Genomic DNA, 18,039 nt, shown 5'->3' on the forward strand with positions numbered 1-18,039 from the left:
TTTTTTAAGTAATTTACATTTTATTTTCTTATCATTATGAATAGTAAAGTTCACAGTTCAGTTCCCAGGCAACATAAAAGTGAATGTTTTACGTATAAGACACCTGCATGTAATGTGATAACATGGGGCTTTGGCGTTTTTTTTGTTTTGGGGGGTTTTTGGAGCCACTATGATTTACTAGACTATTAAAAGGCCATCACACAATTTAAAACTATGCAGTCATAACAAGGCAATCTTCAGGCAATTAAAAACAACGAATTGTTGAACCAATCTGGGAGATCTACTGAGTAATCTGGCCTTTCAAGTAATGTCAAGTGGAAACCCTGTTTTCTCTTTCCATCTGAGGATCATTAAAAAGAAAAAACAAACGTAAACCAAACCAAAAACCACCTGTTCTGACTGAAAGTCAGGATTCAGGCCATGTGACTTGGAGGCATACTCTTCAGCTGGTTGGCAGAGGCACTATCACTGCAACATGTGCAGGAGCACCAAGAGGTCTACCTCCATGCCTGCGGCCCATTGTGCAAGCTCTGGAAAGTTGCCTGCTTCCCAAAGCGCTGCTGCCAACAGACAAAGGCCTCCACCACCTGCAAGTGCACATTGTGGAGATGGTTGGCCTTACAGCGGTAGATATCTGTCTGGAACAGTACTAAAGACAGCACCACGGGCTTCCACTTAGGGCCCAGCCTCTGGGCCAGCTGATTAATCTGCCAGTTTGATGGGGAGCTGATGATGTGCGAGGGGATCCCAGTCATCGTGTCACCTGCAGGCAGCTCAGTCATGGCTTTTTCCCTTGCTTTCTCCAGCTTCTCCCTTACCCACGAAAATTCCTGTAGGAAATCTAGGGAGGTATCAAATGCTTTAGGACCCCTGGAAAGTAGGCTATCCAGCAGTAGTATTTTCTTGAAGCTTGTGGCTTGATCTTTAATTTCTTGGACGTGGTTTTCTGTCAAGATTCCTTCCTGGTAAAGGTACTGGAGAACCAGTCCCTCCACCAATGCCTCTGCACCCAGCTGCAGGCAAAGTCAGCAAAACACTTGTTTGTGGCCTCAGTCTACAATGATGTATCTTTGAGGGGAAGGGAACTGTAGTCCATTTTTCTAAGTAGTATGCATTTTTAACATAATTGGGAATATACTTTATGCACTGTTTTGGTTTGTTTTTGTTTTTGTTTTTGTTTTTTTTTGAGATGGAGTCTCACATTGTCGCCCAGGCTGGCGTGCAATGGCGCGATCTCGGCTCACTGCAACCTCCGCCTCCTGGGTTGACTCAATTCTCCTGCCTCAGCCTCCTCAGTAGCTGAGATTACAGGTGCACACCACCACGCCCGGCTAATTTTTTTCTATTTTTAGTAGAGACAGAGTTTCACTGTGTTGGCCATGTTGGTCTTGACCTTATGATCCGCCCATCTCGGCTCCCAAAGTGCTGGGATTACAGGCGTGAGCCACCGCACCCGGCCCCTTTATTGTTTTGCGAACTTTTTGTGTGGCGATATATCCTGGACATTTTTCCATGTCATTACTTTATACATTTATGGAAAATTGTTAAATGGCTACATAATATTCCAATCTATGGATGAACCATAACTTATTAACATCTTGTTTTTAGAGCGTTCAAGTTTTTTATTTGTATAAGTAAGGCACTTGGAAAATTCATGTAGCCAAATCTGTTAACACACAGTTATTTCTTTAGTGTAATTTTTGCTAGAATCAAACTTGAATATTTTTAAGGCTTTTAATGCATAATAACTCATTGTCCTCCAACAAGCCTATACAGATATGTAATCTCAACAGTGTTTGTAAATACTCATTTCTCTGCTTCCTGGACAATACTGGGTATTATAACTTTTAAAATTAATAAAATTTGTACCTCTGCATTTCTAGCTCCTTGTATTCTTTTCTTTGTGACTCACCTGAGCCTTTGCCCATTTTTCTAACTGTATGTTAATATTTTTCTCTTTCTTCTTGTCTAATGTTTTATTTGGAAATAACTTCAAACTTACCAAAAGTTGTAAAAATAATAATAGTTCAAAGAGCACCCAGATAGTCTTTACCTATTTTCACCTAGTGTTAACATTTTAAGTCATTTACTTTCTCTCTCTCTCCCTCTTTACTCTCCTTCTCTTCCTCCCTCTCCCTCTCTCTCTGCACACACACAGACACACACACACACACACACAAATTTTTTTTTCCTGAACCATTTTGAGGGTAAGTTACATGCAACATAGCCCTTTACCTCTAGATACTTCAGCCTACCTAATCAGTGTCATAAATTTACATACAATACTTTAATCTACCATTCTTACTTCAATTTTGTCAGTTGACCTCATAACATCTTTTATAGCATTTTCTCTTCTAGTACAGGATCCAATCTGGAGTTCATCTACTCGCATATCTCTTTAGCCTCCTTTAGTCTAGAATATTTCCACATTTTGTCTTTGTCTTTTAATGACACTGAATTTTTATGAATGCAGAACCCCTCACACTTTTTAAAAATAAGAAATTCTTCATTTTGTATTGGTCTGATGTTTTCTCTCTATTAGATTAAGGATGTGTATTCTTAGCCAGAAAACCACATAGAGAGTGATGTGTCGTCAGGGCATCACATCTGGAGGCACATGAAAACCATTTTCCCCTAACTGGTGATGTTAATTTTGATCACCTGATCAAGATGTTGCTCAATTTTTCTGCATAATTACTGGGGGTTTTGTTCTCTTTCAATTAATAAGAAGTCTAGAAGAGACACTTTAAATGCATGTAAATATACTGCTTTTCACGAAAATTTATCCTTAGATATAGCATCTGTTAATGATTTTTGCCTGATCTCAGTTTTACTATAGTGATTGCTAAATGGTGACTTTTTAAGATTCCAGATCATGCTCCCTTTTATTAATTAGGCCTTAGCATTCTACTGTAAGCAAGATCCTACCTTCGTCTATTTATTTATTGTACAGATTCATCAATTCCTGTCTTTTAATGGCTTATAATTTATTACTGTACTGAATTATTGTGGTGCTCAGATTGTCCTAGGCTTAGTAAGTAGAAGCCCCTTCAAACTGGCTCTTCTGACATTAGAATATTATCTCATCATCTTTTGTAAACACTTTGTTACTTTCTGGCATCACAAGATATTTCAGATATACTTACTTTGCCCCAGCCTTGAAATCAGTTATTTCTATGAGTAGTCCTGGTTCCTCTAATAGGGAATGTTGATAGAAGCCCGTATCTGGGTTCTGAATGTGCTCATGTGCTACTTGATTGTAGTGATGGCTCATGGGCATATACATATGTTAAACATATCAAATTATACACTTTAAAGATGTGCAGTGTGTTATACGTCAATACAATACCTTAATAGAGACATTTTTACAAAAACAGGGTAGTGGCAGAGAACTTTTTTTTTTTTTTTTTTTTTGAGACAGAGTCTTGCTCTGTCAGTCACCCAGGCTGGAGTGCAATGGCGCAATCTCGGCTCACTGCAAGCTCTGCCTCCCGGGTTCATGCCCTTCTCCTGCCTTAGTCTCCCGAGTAGCTGGGACTACAGGCGCCCACCAACAAGCCTGGCTAATTTTTTGTATTTTTAGTGGAGATGGGGTTTCACCGTGTTAGCCAGGATGGTCTCGATCTCCTGACCTCGTGATCCACCCACTTCAGCCTCCCAAAGTGCTGGGATTACAGGCGTGAGCCACCGCGCCTGGCCGGCAGAGAACATTTTTAATGGCTTTAAAATAAAAACAAAGTTAAAATATAGTGTTCGGAGATAAAACTTAGATAATAAGGCTCTAAGGAAAATCAGTGATTACAATATTATTCATGAGAATGGTTACTTATAGGGAGCGGGGAGTTGGCTATGATTGGAACCAGGGACATAAAGGACTTTTAGAGTAGCTGGTAAGGTTTTATTTTTTAACCTGAATGGTAATCACCAGAGTATTGTTCTTATAATAATTTGTTATATTATATAATTGTTTTATGTACTTTTCTGTATCTTACAATTTTGTTATATTTTACAATAAAGAAGTTTAAAAATAAATGAATATTGTGCATGTTCACGATGATTTTTACATTATTACTAGAAGTTAAAGTCATTCTGCAAGGAGGGCATTGATAATCTTACATATTTCATTGTGTAATTTACAAGCTATTTTAAGATGCATTCAGATTGTGACTTAACTAGTTAATGAGTAGTCTGAATACGTTTAAATTGGATATTAAATTTTTAATATATTAACCTTTTGAATATTGTTACAAAACCCAATCATATAAGATCAAGGCAAAGGTTTCTTTCAGTTTTAGATCTTTCATTTGGTTCTTTTTAATGGTTTTTATTTCCCTGCTGAGATTTCTCATCTTTTTATTAATTAGAATAGATTTTCCTTTATGTCTTTGAGCAGAGTTAATAATTCCTCCTCAAAAATCTTTGTCTGCTCATTTCAATATATGGATCATCTCAGAGTCAGTTCCTATTAACTGTCTTTCTCTTTAGAATGAGTCACACTTTTCTGAATACTTTTTTACTATGTTCTGGACATTGTGAATGTTATGTTAGGGAGAGTCTGGATTCTGCTATATTTCTCCAAAAAATATTGTCATCGTTGTTATTGTTGATAGTGTTGGAGTGGTGTTGCTTCACCTCAAATGGCAATCTCTGTCCAGGATAACAGCTCAATCTCAGTTCAGGTCTTTTTCTTTAACTAGGCTGCTTGGAATCTGCTTAATACATGTGTAGTTCAGGGGCAGAATGTATATGGAGTATTTGGAACTCTCTTTCTCTGGCTCTCCCCTTTTCAGCATTCTTTCTTTACTTTCCAACAGCTGTGGTTGCCCCAAATACCATGCCCTCTGGTTCTATGAGCCAGAAAGACTGAAGATTTCTATTTAGTTCCCCTGCAGTGTGCTGACTGGGGGCTGCCTTCAGGCTTAAAATTATTTTTAATAACCCAACCCCATGCTGTCACCTCATTCCAAGTGTCAACTTTTCTCCAGAATCTCCCTGCTTTTGGTCATTTTCCAATACCTTCACATAGGTATTTTGGTGTTTCGGTTTTGTTTATTTGTTTTTGTTTTTTAATGTTGTGCAGAGTTTATACTTTTTATTTACATGCAAATCAGTCTGACAGAAGCTTTGTTGGCCAGTATAGAAGTGAACTGAATGTTTATTTCTTTAAACAAATAATAATATGAAGATGTTAAAAAATTTCTTCTATTGATGAGTAAAATAATGCTACAGAAAAACACATACTTTATTTTGAAATCATATATTTGAACTTCTTTTGTATTATTTTAGGAATAAATCTAATGAAGCTGATGACTGTCAAAGAGAACTTAGAAAACTGAAGTTTGAATCCGTTATTTCTGAGTCACAGTATGCATTACCAATTTTTAAATTTATATTTTAATAATTGAACTTAAAACTGTATTTAAGTAATGTTTTATTTTAAAAGACACTTATTTTTTATTTTCTTATTATTTACATATACAATACCTAATTCAAGCTTATATTGTCTTGCAGTTGGTTATTGCTGTTGCCACTGCCTAGATGGGAAAATTTTAACATTATAGAACCATTCTTTTTTTTTAACATTTTTAATTTTTTAAAGTCACAGTTATAATCTATAATTTCAAATGAGCTCTTAATACATCTTTGATAAATATAAAATGTAGTATATAAAGCATGTTGGTGGGGTTTTTTTCCTATTTCTTTTTAGGCATACTATGCTGCTTAAGGAAAAAGAAGACTCTTTAATGACTTGTCAACAAATATATAGAGCATTACAGGAAGAGCTGACTGCAAAAGAAAAACAAGAAGAAGACATAAAGAGAAGAATTAACCTTGCAGAAAATGAACTGGAGATAACCAAAACTCTTTTGAATCAGACAAGGGAAGAGGTTTTAACCCTGAAAAATGAAAGGTGCAGTTAACAATAATTTCTTACAAAAACATTTTTGTTTAAGTTAGTATTCCATATATATTTGAGACATCAGTGTCCGACATATTATAATAGTGAAATCACAGGAATAAATATATATTTCTCCTACAAGGTCATTGCATCCCACTACCTCATTTTACAAGTGATTAGACTGAAGCTCCAGTTGGTTACGTGACTTGGTAAAGTTGCAGTTGGTGAAGGTAGAGAATGAAGCCCAAATTGCATTTGGTGTCAAATTTTTATTGAAAAAAAAATCAGACCATGTGTGATACTTATACTACTAAATTTCACCTGGGTCAGTGATTGGTAGATTCTATCATTTTTCCAACAGAAACAACTTTTTATATCACTTTTTCCTTTAATTGGCTCCTACTTTTCTTCTCTCCTCCTTGTCTGTCAGCACATCTTGTTGGAGGATATGGCACAAGCAAAGATACCTCCTTAGCTGGTATCGAGGATACTAAGAAGCACATTGGTCCAGGCTTCCAAGATACTTTTGTTTACTTAATTTGTCTTTGAATTAACCTTATCTTTAATTAATATTTCAACCTTGCTTTCTTTCTTTTTGTTTTCATTTCCCTGCTATGTCTTTGCTCATTCTTTCTGAATCCTTTTGTTTTAAGTTTATATCTGATATATAGCACAAATCTTGGGGTTTTTTTGTTTGTTTATTTCATTGATTTAAAAATCTGGGTTTCTTTAGGAGATTATTTCATTTACATTTACTGATATAATTATTATATTCGCTAAGAACACAAGTTTCATAAGGGCAGGAATTTTTGTTTTGTATCATTTTCTGTGCGCAGAAGGCACATGATAGGTTGTTTTTCATTCTTCCTATCATTTTTATATTTGTTTATATTTTATTTTATGAATATAATTTAGAAGAGTTACAATCTTTTTTTTATTTCCTCTTTGCAAACCTATTTGCTGAGTCTGGGGAGTGGGGCCAGAGGAGTGGGCAGCAGTTATCTTAGAATTAGACTTTTTTGTCTCAGAACTCTTTCTTGCCAACACTGTTCCCTGGGCATCATATCTGTTTCTACACCAGGCAAGAAGGAAGTCTGTGTAGTTCATAGGGAAAAATGCTTATCTCTCGTCCTTTCTGGGATGATTTTATAATTACTTATATTCTGTTGAATAAGATTAGCAACTGCAGAGCTGATATCCCCGCACCATTTATTCTTTACCCTTCAACACCAAAAGTGTACTTTCTACTTACATGACTATTCCACCCCACCTCCTCTGCCATTTATTAGAAGCTGCAATTTTATAACAATGAAATGTATAAGAGCCAGGCTTATTAATAAAAAAGGATGATAGTTGAAAGATTGAGCATGTGTAAGCAGAGATAAAATCTATATATGCTAATGTATATAGTCAGAAAGATTAAAATCAGTTATATATTCCATACGAAAGACACACATCATACATCTTTGAAAAGACACCATGGAATAAATAAAAATTTTCAAAGTATTTGGTTTAGAACTTTGGTTATCTGAGCAATTCCTATATTACCTAGAATATCATATTTCCAATGATACCAGATTAATTAGGCTTAATTGTTTAGTCAGATGAATGCTGTCTCCTTCACTGAAGTCATTGGGAAGAACCTGTCTTTGTCTAATTGTTTCTGGAACTCTTCTCCAAGGACTGGCTTAAGCACACATTTTAGACTCTTGTCAGTATGACAGATCTTTACCTGTTAGGAATACCTTTGCTATTTGAAACAGTCTCAGATAGGTCCAGTGAAAATAAGTCCAGTGAATATGATGGGAAATCAATCTGGGAAATACTATTGGGTATCAAAAATGAGGTAAATTTTTCCCTTTTTTCTATGCTTAATAAATTATCTCTGACTACAGTTTGAAGAAGGGAGTTTTATGAATGCTTTAAGGATTAGTGACCTCAGTAGAATATATATAGAGCTTTGTTGGGGAATTGCTTTGAAATAGCATACACTTGGATGTGTATGTTTTGCCATGTTTTTAAAAAAAATTATGATTACAATCTTACGCTCTAAGTGTTGAGTGAGAAGGACAGTTTCTATCAGCTTTCAGATAATAGTGATATCACTGAACTAACTCCTATTCTTCTTCTTTTCCTTTCTTTTTTTTTTCTTGTATTATTGCCCTTGTGCTTTCTTTATTCTCTCTGCTTTAGTATATCCAGAATATACATTTACTTAGTAATTGGTGACACTAAGTTTACAGACATGATGTCTGTCACATAATAAAAATTAAAATGACAGGCACAGTGGCTCACACCTGTAAGCCCAGCATTTTGGAAGGCCAAGGCAGGCAGATCACTTGAGGCCAGCAGTTTAAGACTAGCCTGGCCAACATGGTGAAACCCCATCTCTACCAAAACATCAAAATTAGCTGGGCATGGTGGCTCATGCCTATAATCCCAGCTACTCAGGAGGCTGAGGCACAAGAATCGCTTGAACCCGGGAGGCAAAGATTGCAGTCAGCTAAGATCATGCCACTGTCCAGCCTGGGCAACAGAGTGAGACTCTGTCTCAAAATAAATAAATAAAATTTTTAAAAATGTCCTTGTAGACCAGTAGGTTATCATGTAATCATAGGATTACTCCTAAACATAAGCTTTACCTTTTTAGTTTTTCTAGGCTACTTTCATATTTTGCTGCCTTGTCCTCTAACTGCCCAGAGCCTGCCACACACATCCATTCAACAAATATTTGTCAAGTGAGTGAATAAATGAATGGATTGCTTTGGGTAATTCAGCTAGTACCCTGGGTACATAGTACCCAGCTTATATACCCTGGGTACATAGTACGTAGCTTATATTTTAAGGGTGGAGACAAACAGTAAAACAAAAAATGTGGAAAACTGACTAGAATAATTATAAATTGTGATAATGGCTATGAAGTAGTAGAAATTGATAGAAGGGGTGCGTGCTTTGGCCAGGGTGGTCGTAAAAGTGACTTCCAAGATGATACTCTGCCCCTTTGCTAAAGGAAGACAAGTGGAAGTTACCAGGCTAAGAGCCAGGGAGGAACTTTACAAGCAAAGGACAAGCTTGGTGAGTTCTGGGAAAGGACAGCAGGGTAGCGTGGCTGGTGGCATAGTAAGTGTGAGTGAGGCAGGCAAGGTCACATCATGCAGGGTCTTGCAGGCCTTTGGGAGTTTGGGTGCTGTTCTCAGTGCAATGAAGACAAACCATTGAAGGGATTTAAGCAGAAGAGTGACACTGTAGAAAGATCATTCTCGATGCTGGATGGAGAAGGTATTGGTAATGGGAGCAAGTCAGGACATTTACTCTTTTGATAAAGAATTATATAGGTAGTGAAGCCTAAGAGATATGAGAAATATGAGAATCTCCAGCTCCTACCCCTGTCAGTTTCTGTTGGGTTAAGTGTCTATGTCAAGTGGGTAGTAGTAAAATAGCCACGGCTTACTCCATGGTGAGCCTCAGGGTTAAAAAGATATTCTGGGCCAGGCTTGGTGGCTCACGCCTGTGATTCCAGCACTCTGGGAGGCTGAGGTGGGTGGATCACCTGAGGTCAGTGGTTCGCGAACAGGCTGGCCAACATAGTGAAACACTGTCTCTTCTAAAAATACAAAAATTAGCCAGGCGTGGTGGCGGGTGCCTGTATTCCCAGATACTTGGGAGGCTGAGGCAGGAGAATCATTTGAACCTGGGAGGCGGAGGTTGCAGTGAGCCGAGACCACACCATTGCTCTCCAGCCTGGGCAAAAAAAGCAAAACTCCGTCTCAAAAAAAAAAAAAAAAAAAAAGATATTCTGAAGAACAAATGAACTTTGGAAGCTTTTGACATTACTGTCCAAATTTGTCTTGAAACAGTGGTCTTTTGGCTCCAGGGCAACCTGTTATTTGGTCTCTTTTCTAGCTCTGTTTTTGTTCTTTCCCCTTCCCTCCTGTGATCACCTGATAGCAGACATTCCTTAAAATTCACACTTGAACTTGACTTTCCTCTTTCCACTTTTTTCCTTTAGTAAACTGACCCTGTCTCAGCTTAGCAAGTTTGCTCTTGAAGCTTTGATTTGAAGCATCAATGGGACTTTTAAATAAGAAATTTCCTTAAGCAGTTGGAGGTGTGAATGTCCCTCCAAAAGAAGCAACTGGGCTCAGGAAACACTTTTAATATGGAGATGCTTGATAATACCATAGGAGATTCTGGTTCAGTAGGTCTGGGTAGTGCCTAGGAATCTGCTACTTGGTAAAGTACCAAACCACTGCTACGGAAGTATTACAACCAACCAGGCCACCAGATGTACTCACCAAAGGCCAGAGCTCAATTCACTCCCACTGACTGTGTGTGCTTTCATAAATCCAAGCAGTGTCAGATACACACCACCCTTCCTTCCTGACCCCTCAGGAGAGCAGAGCCCTTGCTGAGGTCACAAATTGTGCAGTTTAGAAGCTATGTAGTTTCAGAAGAGGAGGAAAAGATATAAAAAGCCAGAGGTGACCCTAGAAAAAAACTAGCAGAACTTCTGAATTTGGAGAGATAAGGGAGTTTAGTAACTAGGAAATAGTTCATTGATTAGTACAAATCTATCTATTTGGGCATTGCTTTCTTCCCCACACTCAGCTGAGGAAGTGCTAGGTAGAGAAGAATCTTCAATGAAAGGAAAAGAAGTAGGTCTTCTCAGATCATGGGATTCTGCAGGTGGAGACAGTCTGGCCAGCTTGGTCACAGACACATTGGGACTGATGAGAGGGGTTTCCTTTATGGATGGAGAAGAATGCAGCAAGTCATAAGGATGATGCCAGAGAAAAGTATGGCCATTTTTTAACTTCTTGAAAAGACAGCCCTCAGCTCCCATCCTACTGGGATACAAGGTCTCTGTGGCCAAGGCCAGAACTCTGCCCAGAACTGTGAATGTGCAACACTCCTTCAGGCATATTGTGGGTTAAAAAGGGTTCTGTGGGCTGATGGGGGCACCTAATTCCATCCTTAGGGAAAACTACTTATATAGTTAAAAATGTCCTAAATTCTCTATAACAAATGTACAAATATATTTTATGAGGACATATGTGTTTAAGCTTGAAGACTGCCTACATATAGCACTTGGAGAAATTCGCTTACGCACTACCATGTGGCCTACAACCATACAGCCGGAACACACACTGTTTATAATAGCTCTCATACCCTTTGCATTCTTAGATGCTGTATTATCTTTATCTTGGTAAACTCCAAGAAAAAATACAGAAAAAGACTTACTGTGATCAATTTGCCCATAACATGATGGGAATAATGAAGAGTGTTGTTTGAGGAAAAGCTTAGTCATAATAAAAGTTAGGTGCAAGTTGCTTATGTGTAAATTATTCTGAGATATAAATAATATACATCTGCATCTGTTTGGCAGTCTCTCTACTTATGTATCTTAAATGCAGTTTACTAAATTTCCCCCATTTTCCCATAAAGCATAATTTTTAGGCTACAGGGAAGGATTTTATCCACTTCCTTCACCCCCACCTGCATTTCATTAACTTCTCTTTTGGCCTCTCCTCTCTCCATCTTTTTCTTTGTAGTCAAAAGCTATGAACCCTCACTGATACAGTTTGGCTGTGTCCCCACCCAAATTTCATCTTGAATTGTAGTTCCCATAATCCCCATGTGTCATGGGAGGGACCCAGTGTGGGTGATTGAATCATAGGAGCAGTTACCCCCATGCTGTTCTCGTGATAGTGAGTGAGTTCTCACGCGATCTGATGGTTTTATAAGGGGCTTTTCCCCCTTTGCTCGGCACTCACTCCATCCTGCCGCCCTGTGAAGATGGTGTCTGCTTCTCCTTTGCCTTCCTCCATGATTGTAAGTTTACTGAGGCCTCCCTAGCAATGCGGAACTGTGAGTCAATTAAACCTCTTTCCTTTATAAATTACCCAGTCTCAGGCAGTTCTTTATAGCAACAGGAAAACAGACAGACAATATACTCACTTCAGAAAAGTATCCACAAAACCCAGCACATTATTTCAAGAGGTTCGTAGAGTCTCCTGTTTTCAAATATATGGCAGGACCTCATGATTAAACATACCTGCTTTCTCATTTTCTCTCTATCCCTTCTTCTGTCTCCTCTCTCTTTCCCTCCCTTTTTCTCCCCTCCCCCTTTCCCTTCTCTTTCTCAAGCTCTTTCACCTATCCACAGGTTTCAATGAGGAGCCCTCTAAATGTTTCTGTAGACATTATCTTATCTTGTTTTCAAGGAACCCTGTGCACAATGCCATGCACCATTTTATGAGGCTCGGTGGAAGGGCTAAGGGGGACAGGAGGCCAGCCTGGGCTCTGCTATCATAGCTACTTGCCAGAGGAAGGGGTTCACTTTTCTTGCATAAGTTTGTCATCCTTACCAAGCCCTGTGTCCATAGGTCTTCCCTCAGACCAAGGGAGCACTTTTTCTAATTCACCAACCCAGAAGAGAAGTCATTTCCAAATTTGCACAAAGGCACTGGCTAGCAACCACACCTGCCTCACTGGTGAAGCAGGTGTCATTTTCCACATTTTGGAGATGAGGGCATTAATGTTAATTTAACTGAGGCTAAATTTCTTGCTCAGGGTCACATCATTGGCAAAGACAGAAATCAAGCTCTGTTGGGTCTGACCTTATAACTCATGTTCTCTTCTCTACCGTTTGCACAATTCCCTCAGTATTTGTCTTGAAGGGCTAAGTTTTGTCATTCTTTCTCAGTGTGACATCTTTCTGAACCATGTTGTAACACTGAGTCTTTAGGAGACTCACAGTCCTGCAAAAAAGCAATGCTCTTTTTGTGTCCCTTCTCCTCTCCTCTCAATTTCTTGTTCACCCCCACCCCCTCAGTATTCTTCTCTTCACTGGATAAATATGAGATGCTGTCTTCTGCTTCCTAGTGCCTTGGTAGAATCAGAAGTAAAGCTATATCTTCAGATGGAAAATAGAATAAAAACAATTCACAGCTACGTTCTAAAAATGTAAACTAAGTGGTTAGTTATTTCATTCAGGCTTGTCATATTTTCATAAATTCTAGAAGCAATGACTAGTGATTAGCTATATCTAGTATTAGATATGAAAAAGGATTAAGAAGTGATGCAAGATAAAGTCCATTCTTAATATAAAAAGAATGGACTTTAGAATTAGGTAAACACAGAGTAAATCCCAACTTGACCACTGTCAATTGCTTGGGCAATTAAGGCTTCTTTTCCCTATCTGTAATGTGGACATTTTAATAATAGCTATCTTCTTGAGAATTTTAAAATATTGTGCCTGGTAGGTTGTAGGTACTCAGAAAGTATTAGTTTCCTCTCTTTCATCTTTCATTAGATTGCTAACCCCTTAAAGCACCATGTCGTATTAATTTTTATTCCCTGCACTGGCCATGTAAGATATTCAGTAAATATCTGTTGAATTCATTATTATCTGCTTTACTCCTACAGTTGTAAAGATCAATCCTTGGAGTGATTCCATTTGGATGCTGATATAGTTAGGCTTTGTGTCCCCACCCAAATCTCATCTTTAATTGTAATTCCCATAATCTCCACATGTCAAGGGAGAGCCTAGATGGAGGTAATTGAATCATGGGGGCAGTTTCCCCCATGGTGTTCTTGTAATAGTGAGTGAGTTCTCATGACATCTAACGGTTTTATAAGGGGTTCTTCCCCCTTTTCTTGGCACATCTCCTTCCTGCTACATTGTAAAGAATGTGCCTTGCTTCCTCTTCATCTTCTGCCATGATTTGCCATAAGTTTCCTGAGGCCTTCCCCAGCCATGCTGAACTATGAGTCAATTAAACCTCTTTCCTTCATAAATTACCCTGTCTCAGGTATGTCTTAGTAGCAGTGTTCAAACATACTAATGCAGATGCTAATCTATTAGTTTAAAGCATTATGAAATGTTCTAAGTAATAATTGAAAACAATAAGTCTTATCAGGTTTTTTTCTCCAAGACTCACCTCTTTCTCTGATTTCCTATACATCAACAGCTCTCAGAACAAGAGGCTTGCCAAGCTTCTTATGTTATCACACACTTACTGCTTTTAACAGAGGCAGGAGTTATGGCAAAATCAAAATTATCTATTTGATTGACAATGTGAAGACATCTCGAAAAGAACAACTTGTGAAACAGAATTTAAAACTGTCATTTTGGCATTATGGTTTGACATTTGTTTGCAGTTATGTTTTTAACTGCAATTAAGAGAATCTGGATTTGCATTTACATAAGAAATTAAGATTCTCATTTTCTTTTTGGTCCAAGAATTTAATAAAGTTTTAAAAATAAATACTCTTAATTGTGAATAAGTCCTAATTTACCTATTGTGGCAACTCCAAAAAAATTAATTTTAAATCTATCTGGTGAAATTTCAGGGTAGAATGTCGACAGCCACACCTCCCTCTGAGATATGCAAAGCAAAGACAGCATGACATACTGCTGGCTGGCATAAGCTTGAGCTAGCTTTGTCACTTGTGAATCATGTCACCTCAGATAGTCATTTATCACTCAGGTCTTCATTTCTTCTAAAACTGAGGGAGTTGTATTAACATATTTCTAAGGAATGAAAATAAAGAACCATTATATCCCCAGAGAATAAAACAGTGCCAGACACATAGTCGGCACTCAATATTTGCTGTAAGGGATGGATGCGTGCATGGACGAGAATGAATTTAATTTCTATCAAACAACTGATCACGGAATTTAAAACTGGGAAGCTCCAGTTTTTCTTTCAGGCCAGAGAGCTTTTGACTTTCAAAAATCAGACCTAGGAGTACAATGAGAACTCCGGGATTCCAGTGGTAATCTTCTTTATTAAATTCTTAGTAAAATTTAAATTTAGGATCTAAATCTGTGTTGTTTCCTATAATTCTAAAACATCAATCTCTCTTGAACTGATTCTAGAAAAAAAGTCAGATAACTAAATAGCTATATGTTTTCAGCTACTTATAACATGGAAAAATATGTACTATGCCTTTATAATAAATATTTTATTTCTCGTAATTCCTCTAAATTTCTAGCAAAAAGTCCTGCTTGAGTCAGAGTTGGTCCTTCATAGTTTTTGTCAACACAAGATTGTTTTCTCTTTACCAGTGTCCTAAGATTGTTTTATGATCTTGAACAATGTGTGAGCACCGCCATGGTTGTACTGTACAAGTGTGATTTTTATTTTTGGAATCTAGATTATCTTTTTCACACATATAATCAGTCCTGTATACATTACTCACTGCCCATTCCATTCTAATCAAGAACAATGAGTGCATATAATATCATGTATAATTATTCTTTCTGCTTTATCCCATTAAAGAGTCTCACTGAAGATTTCTTAGAGTCAGGAATGGAGGCTCAGCAGGGAATCAAGGAGGTATAAAAGCCCTTCTCATTTCTGTCACCATAATATCAAGCAAAGTTATCATCACAGATACAAATTTATATTTTCATAACAATTTACTCAAAATACTATATACTTTATTAGAAATGTCATAAAGAACTTCATAATTCCTGGAAAATTCAGTGGATAATCATCACTTCGTTAACACTGTTTGCATCCTAGCTTACTATATTTTAGCTCCTCTAATCTACTAGACTTTTAAAGTTTTTCTTCTAAAAAGTTACATTTAACATGAGTTCCATGCACTGAGTCCATCAGAGGAATGCATTTGGAATGGATTCTACTTTTTGTGGTATCAAAATTGTAACTATATCCAGGGAGACTGAAATTCAAGCATCTCAAATATTCAGTACCATCTACTTTATAGTAAAGGTAGCTTCTAATGTATTCACAGGCACTCTCAGGAGATGCTCATTTGGATTTTCTAATCAATAAGACTTATTTTCCAACAAGAAACCTAATTTAATAAATTAAGTGGATCAAATTGTTAGGCTGTCTGGACACTTCTATCAAGCATGTGACTAGACACATTTATTCTATGATCCTGGCTTTGAAAACCAGGTGAAGTGCTACTTTATTTCCATTGACAGTTGCTCCTTAGCTTGATCAAGTTACTGTCATGATATTCTCATATTATTGCTAAAGCTGTATAGTATCACTTATAGGAAGATGTTGTATTAGTTTCCTATTGCTGCTGTAACAAATGACCACAAATTTAGTGACTTAAAATAACACAAATTTATTGTCTTACAGTTCTGGAGGTCAGAAGTTCAAATGAATCTTAAGGGGCTAAAATCAAGGTGTCAGCAGGACTGGTTCCCTCTGCAGGATCCAGAGAAGACATTCCTTACATCTTCCATCTGTTACAAGTTATCAGCATTCGTTAGCTTCTGGCCACATGAATCCAATCTCTGTTTCATTGTCATATAACCTTCCCCCACACTAACCCTCTTGCATCCCTCCTATAAGAGGACCCTAGTAATTACCCTTAGGGCCCATCCAGATAATTCAAACTAATCTCCTCACCCCAAGATCCTTAACTTTATCACGTCTACGAAGTCCCTTTTCCTATATAAGGAAACATACTCACAGATTCAGATATGGACATCTTTGGAGGCAATTATTCAGCCTATCACAACTGTGATAAGCTAAAAATATCTATTATCAACCCTATAGCAACCACTAAAATAAAACTAAACAAAGAGCTATAGCTAATAAGCCAACAAAAAAGATAAAATTGAATCATAAAATATGCAAAATCTGAAAGAAAACAGAAAGAAGGGAAAGAGAAGAAAAAGCAGATGGGAAAAATAGGAAAGAAATGGCAAAATGGTAATTTAAGCCTAACTGTATCAATGATTAAATTAAATGTAAATTGTCTAAACATTCTAATTAAAATGCAGAGATTATCAGATTGTATAAGAAAATAAGATTTAGATATATGCTGCCTGCAGAAAACGTATTTTAAATATAAAGACATATGAGGTCAAAAATAAAAGAATGGGAAAAGATCTAACATGCTGACCCTAATCAGAAAGCTGTAATGGGTTTACAAAGTAGATTTCAGAACAAAAAAATTTACTGGAAGTAAAGAAGTTCATTTTATAATTATAAGTAGGTCAATTCATCAGGAGGACATAACAGTTCTAAATATTTGTACATCTAATAACAGACCTTAAAAATATAGGAAGCAAAAGCTGGATGGAATTCCAAGTAGGCAAATTCACAATTACCGTTAAAGATGTCAATACCCCCTCTTCATAGCTGATAAAACAAGTAATAGGACAATCAGTAGGCTATAGAAGACTTGAACTTTGTAATCAATTAACCTAATTGACATTTATACAACATTTCACCCAACAACAGCAGAATACACATTTCCCCCCCGTGGTTATACAGATTACTCATTGAGACAGACTGTATAATTGGGACATGAAATAAAACCAAAGAAATTTTAAAGGATTTAAATAATACAAAGAACAGTATGTTCTCTTCTCACAGTGTAATTAATGTAGAAATCAAATACAGAAAATTATCTGGACAGTCCCCTAAATATTTGTAAATTATTTAACAATTCTAAATAAGACAGTGGTCAAATAAAATATCAAGGCCGGGCGCAGTGGCTCACGCCTGTAATCCCAGCACTTTGGGAGGCCGAGGCGGGCGGATCACAAGGTCAGGAGATCGAGACCACGGTGAAACCCCGTCTCTACTAAAAATACAAAAAATTAGCCGGGCGCGGTTGTGGGCGCCTGTAGTCCCAGCTACTCGGGAGGCTGAGGCAGGAGAATGGCGTGAACCCGGGAGGCGGAGCTTGCAGTGAGCCAAGATCGCGCCACTGCACTCCAGCCTGGGCAACAGAGCGAGACTCCGTCTCAAAAAAAAAAAAAAAAAAAAAAAAAAAAAATGAAAAGGGAAATTAGAAAGTATTTTGAACTAAATGAAAATAAAAACATCAAAATTTATGGGATGTCACCAAAGAAAAACTTAGGGACAAATGTCTATGTGAAAAAAAAAAAAAAAATCAGCTTCCACTTTAGGAAATTAGAAGAAGAGGTGAGGGAAAAAAATCCCAAGATAGGCAGAAGAAAGTAAAAAATATCAGAGTTGTAATCAATGGAAAACAGAAAAACAATAGACAATATCAGTAAAACAAAAATTTGTTTCTTTGAGATCAATAAAATTAATAAACCTCAAGGTAGACTAATCAGGAATAAAAAAGAGAAGTCAAAAATTGCTAATATCAGAAATAAGAGGGATGATACTACT

The 18,039-nt window shown here is 37.2% G+C and overlaps 1 protein-coding gene and 1 pseudogene across 4 annotated transcripts in view; one reads left to right on the plus strand and one right to left on the minus strand.

Annotated features, from left to right (window-relative positions):
- The window catches only part of LEKR1 (leucine, glutamate and lysine rich 1), a 227,156-nt gene that overhangs the window by 167,900 nt on the left and 41,217 nt on the right, over positions 1-18,039 (plus strand). For all 4 annotated transcript variants that reach the window (XM_074031305.1, XM_074031307.1, XM_074031308.1 and 1 more), the window contains exons 4-5: positions 5,287-5,364; positions 5,708-5,911. In XM_074031305.1, coding sequence (XP_073887406.1) covers positions 5,287-5,364; positions 5,708-5,911 — 282 coding nt within the window. The remainder of the gene's footprint in view (positions 1-5,286; positions 5,365-5,707; positions 5,912-18,039) is intronic.
- LOC123571682 (death domain-containing protein CRADD pseudogene) lies at positions 466-1,022 on the minus strand (annotated as a pseudogene).

The sequence above is a fragment of the Macaca fascicularis genome, chromosome 2 (genome assembly GCF_037993035.2).
Source record: "Macaca fascicularis isolate 582-1 chromosome 2, T2T-MFA8v1.1".
In the NCBI taxonomy this organism is placed as follows: Eukaryota; Metazoa; Chordata; class Mammalia; order Primates; family Cercopithecidae; genus Macaca; species Macaca fascicularis.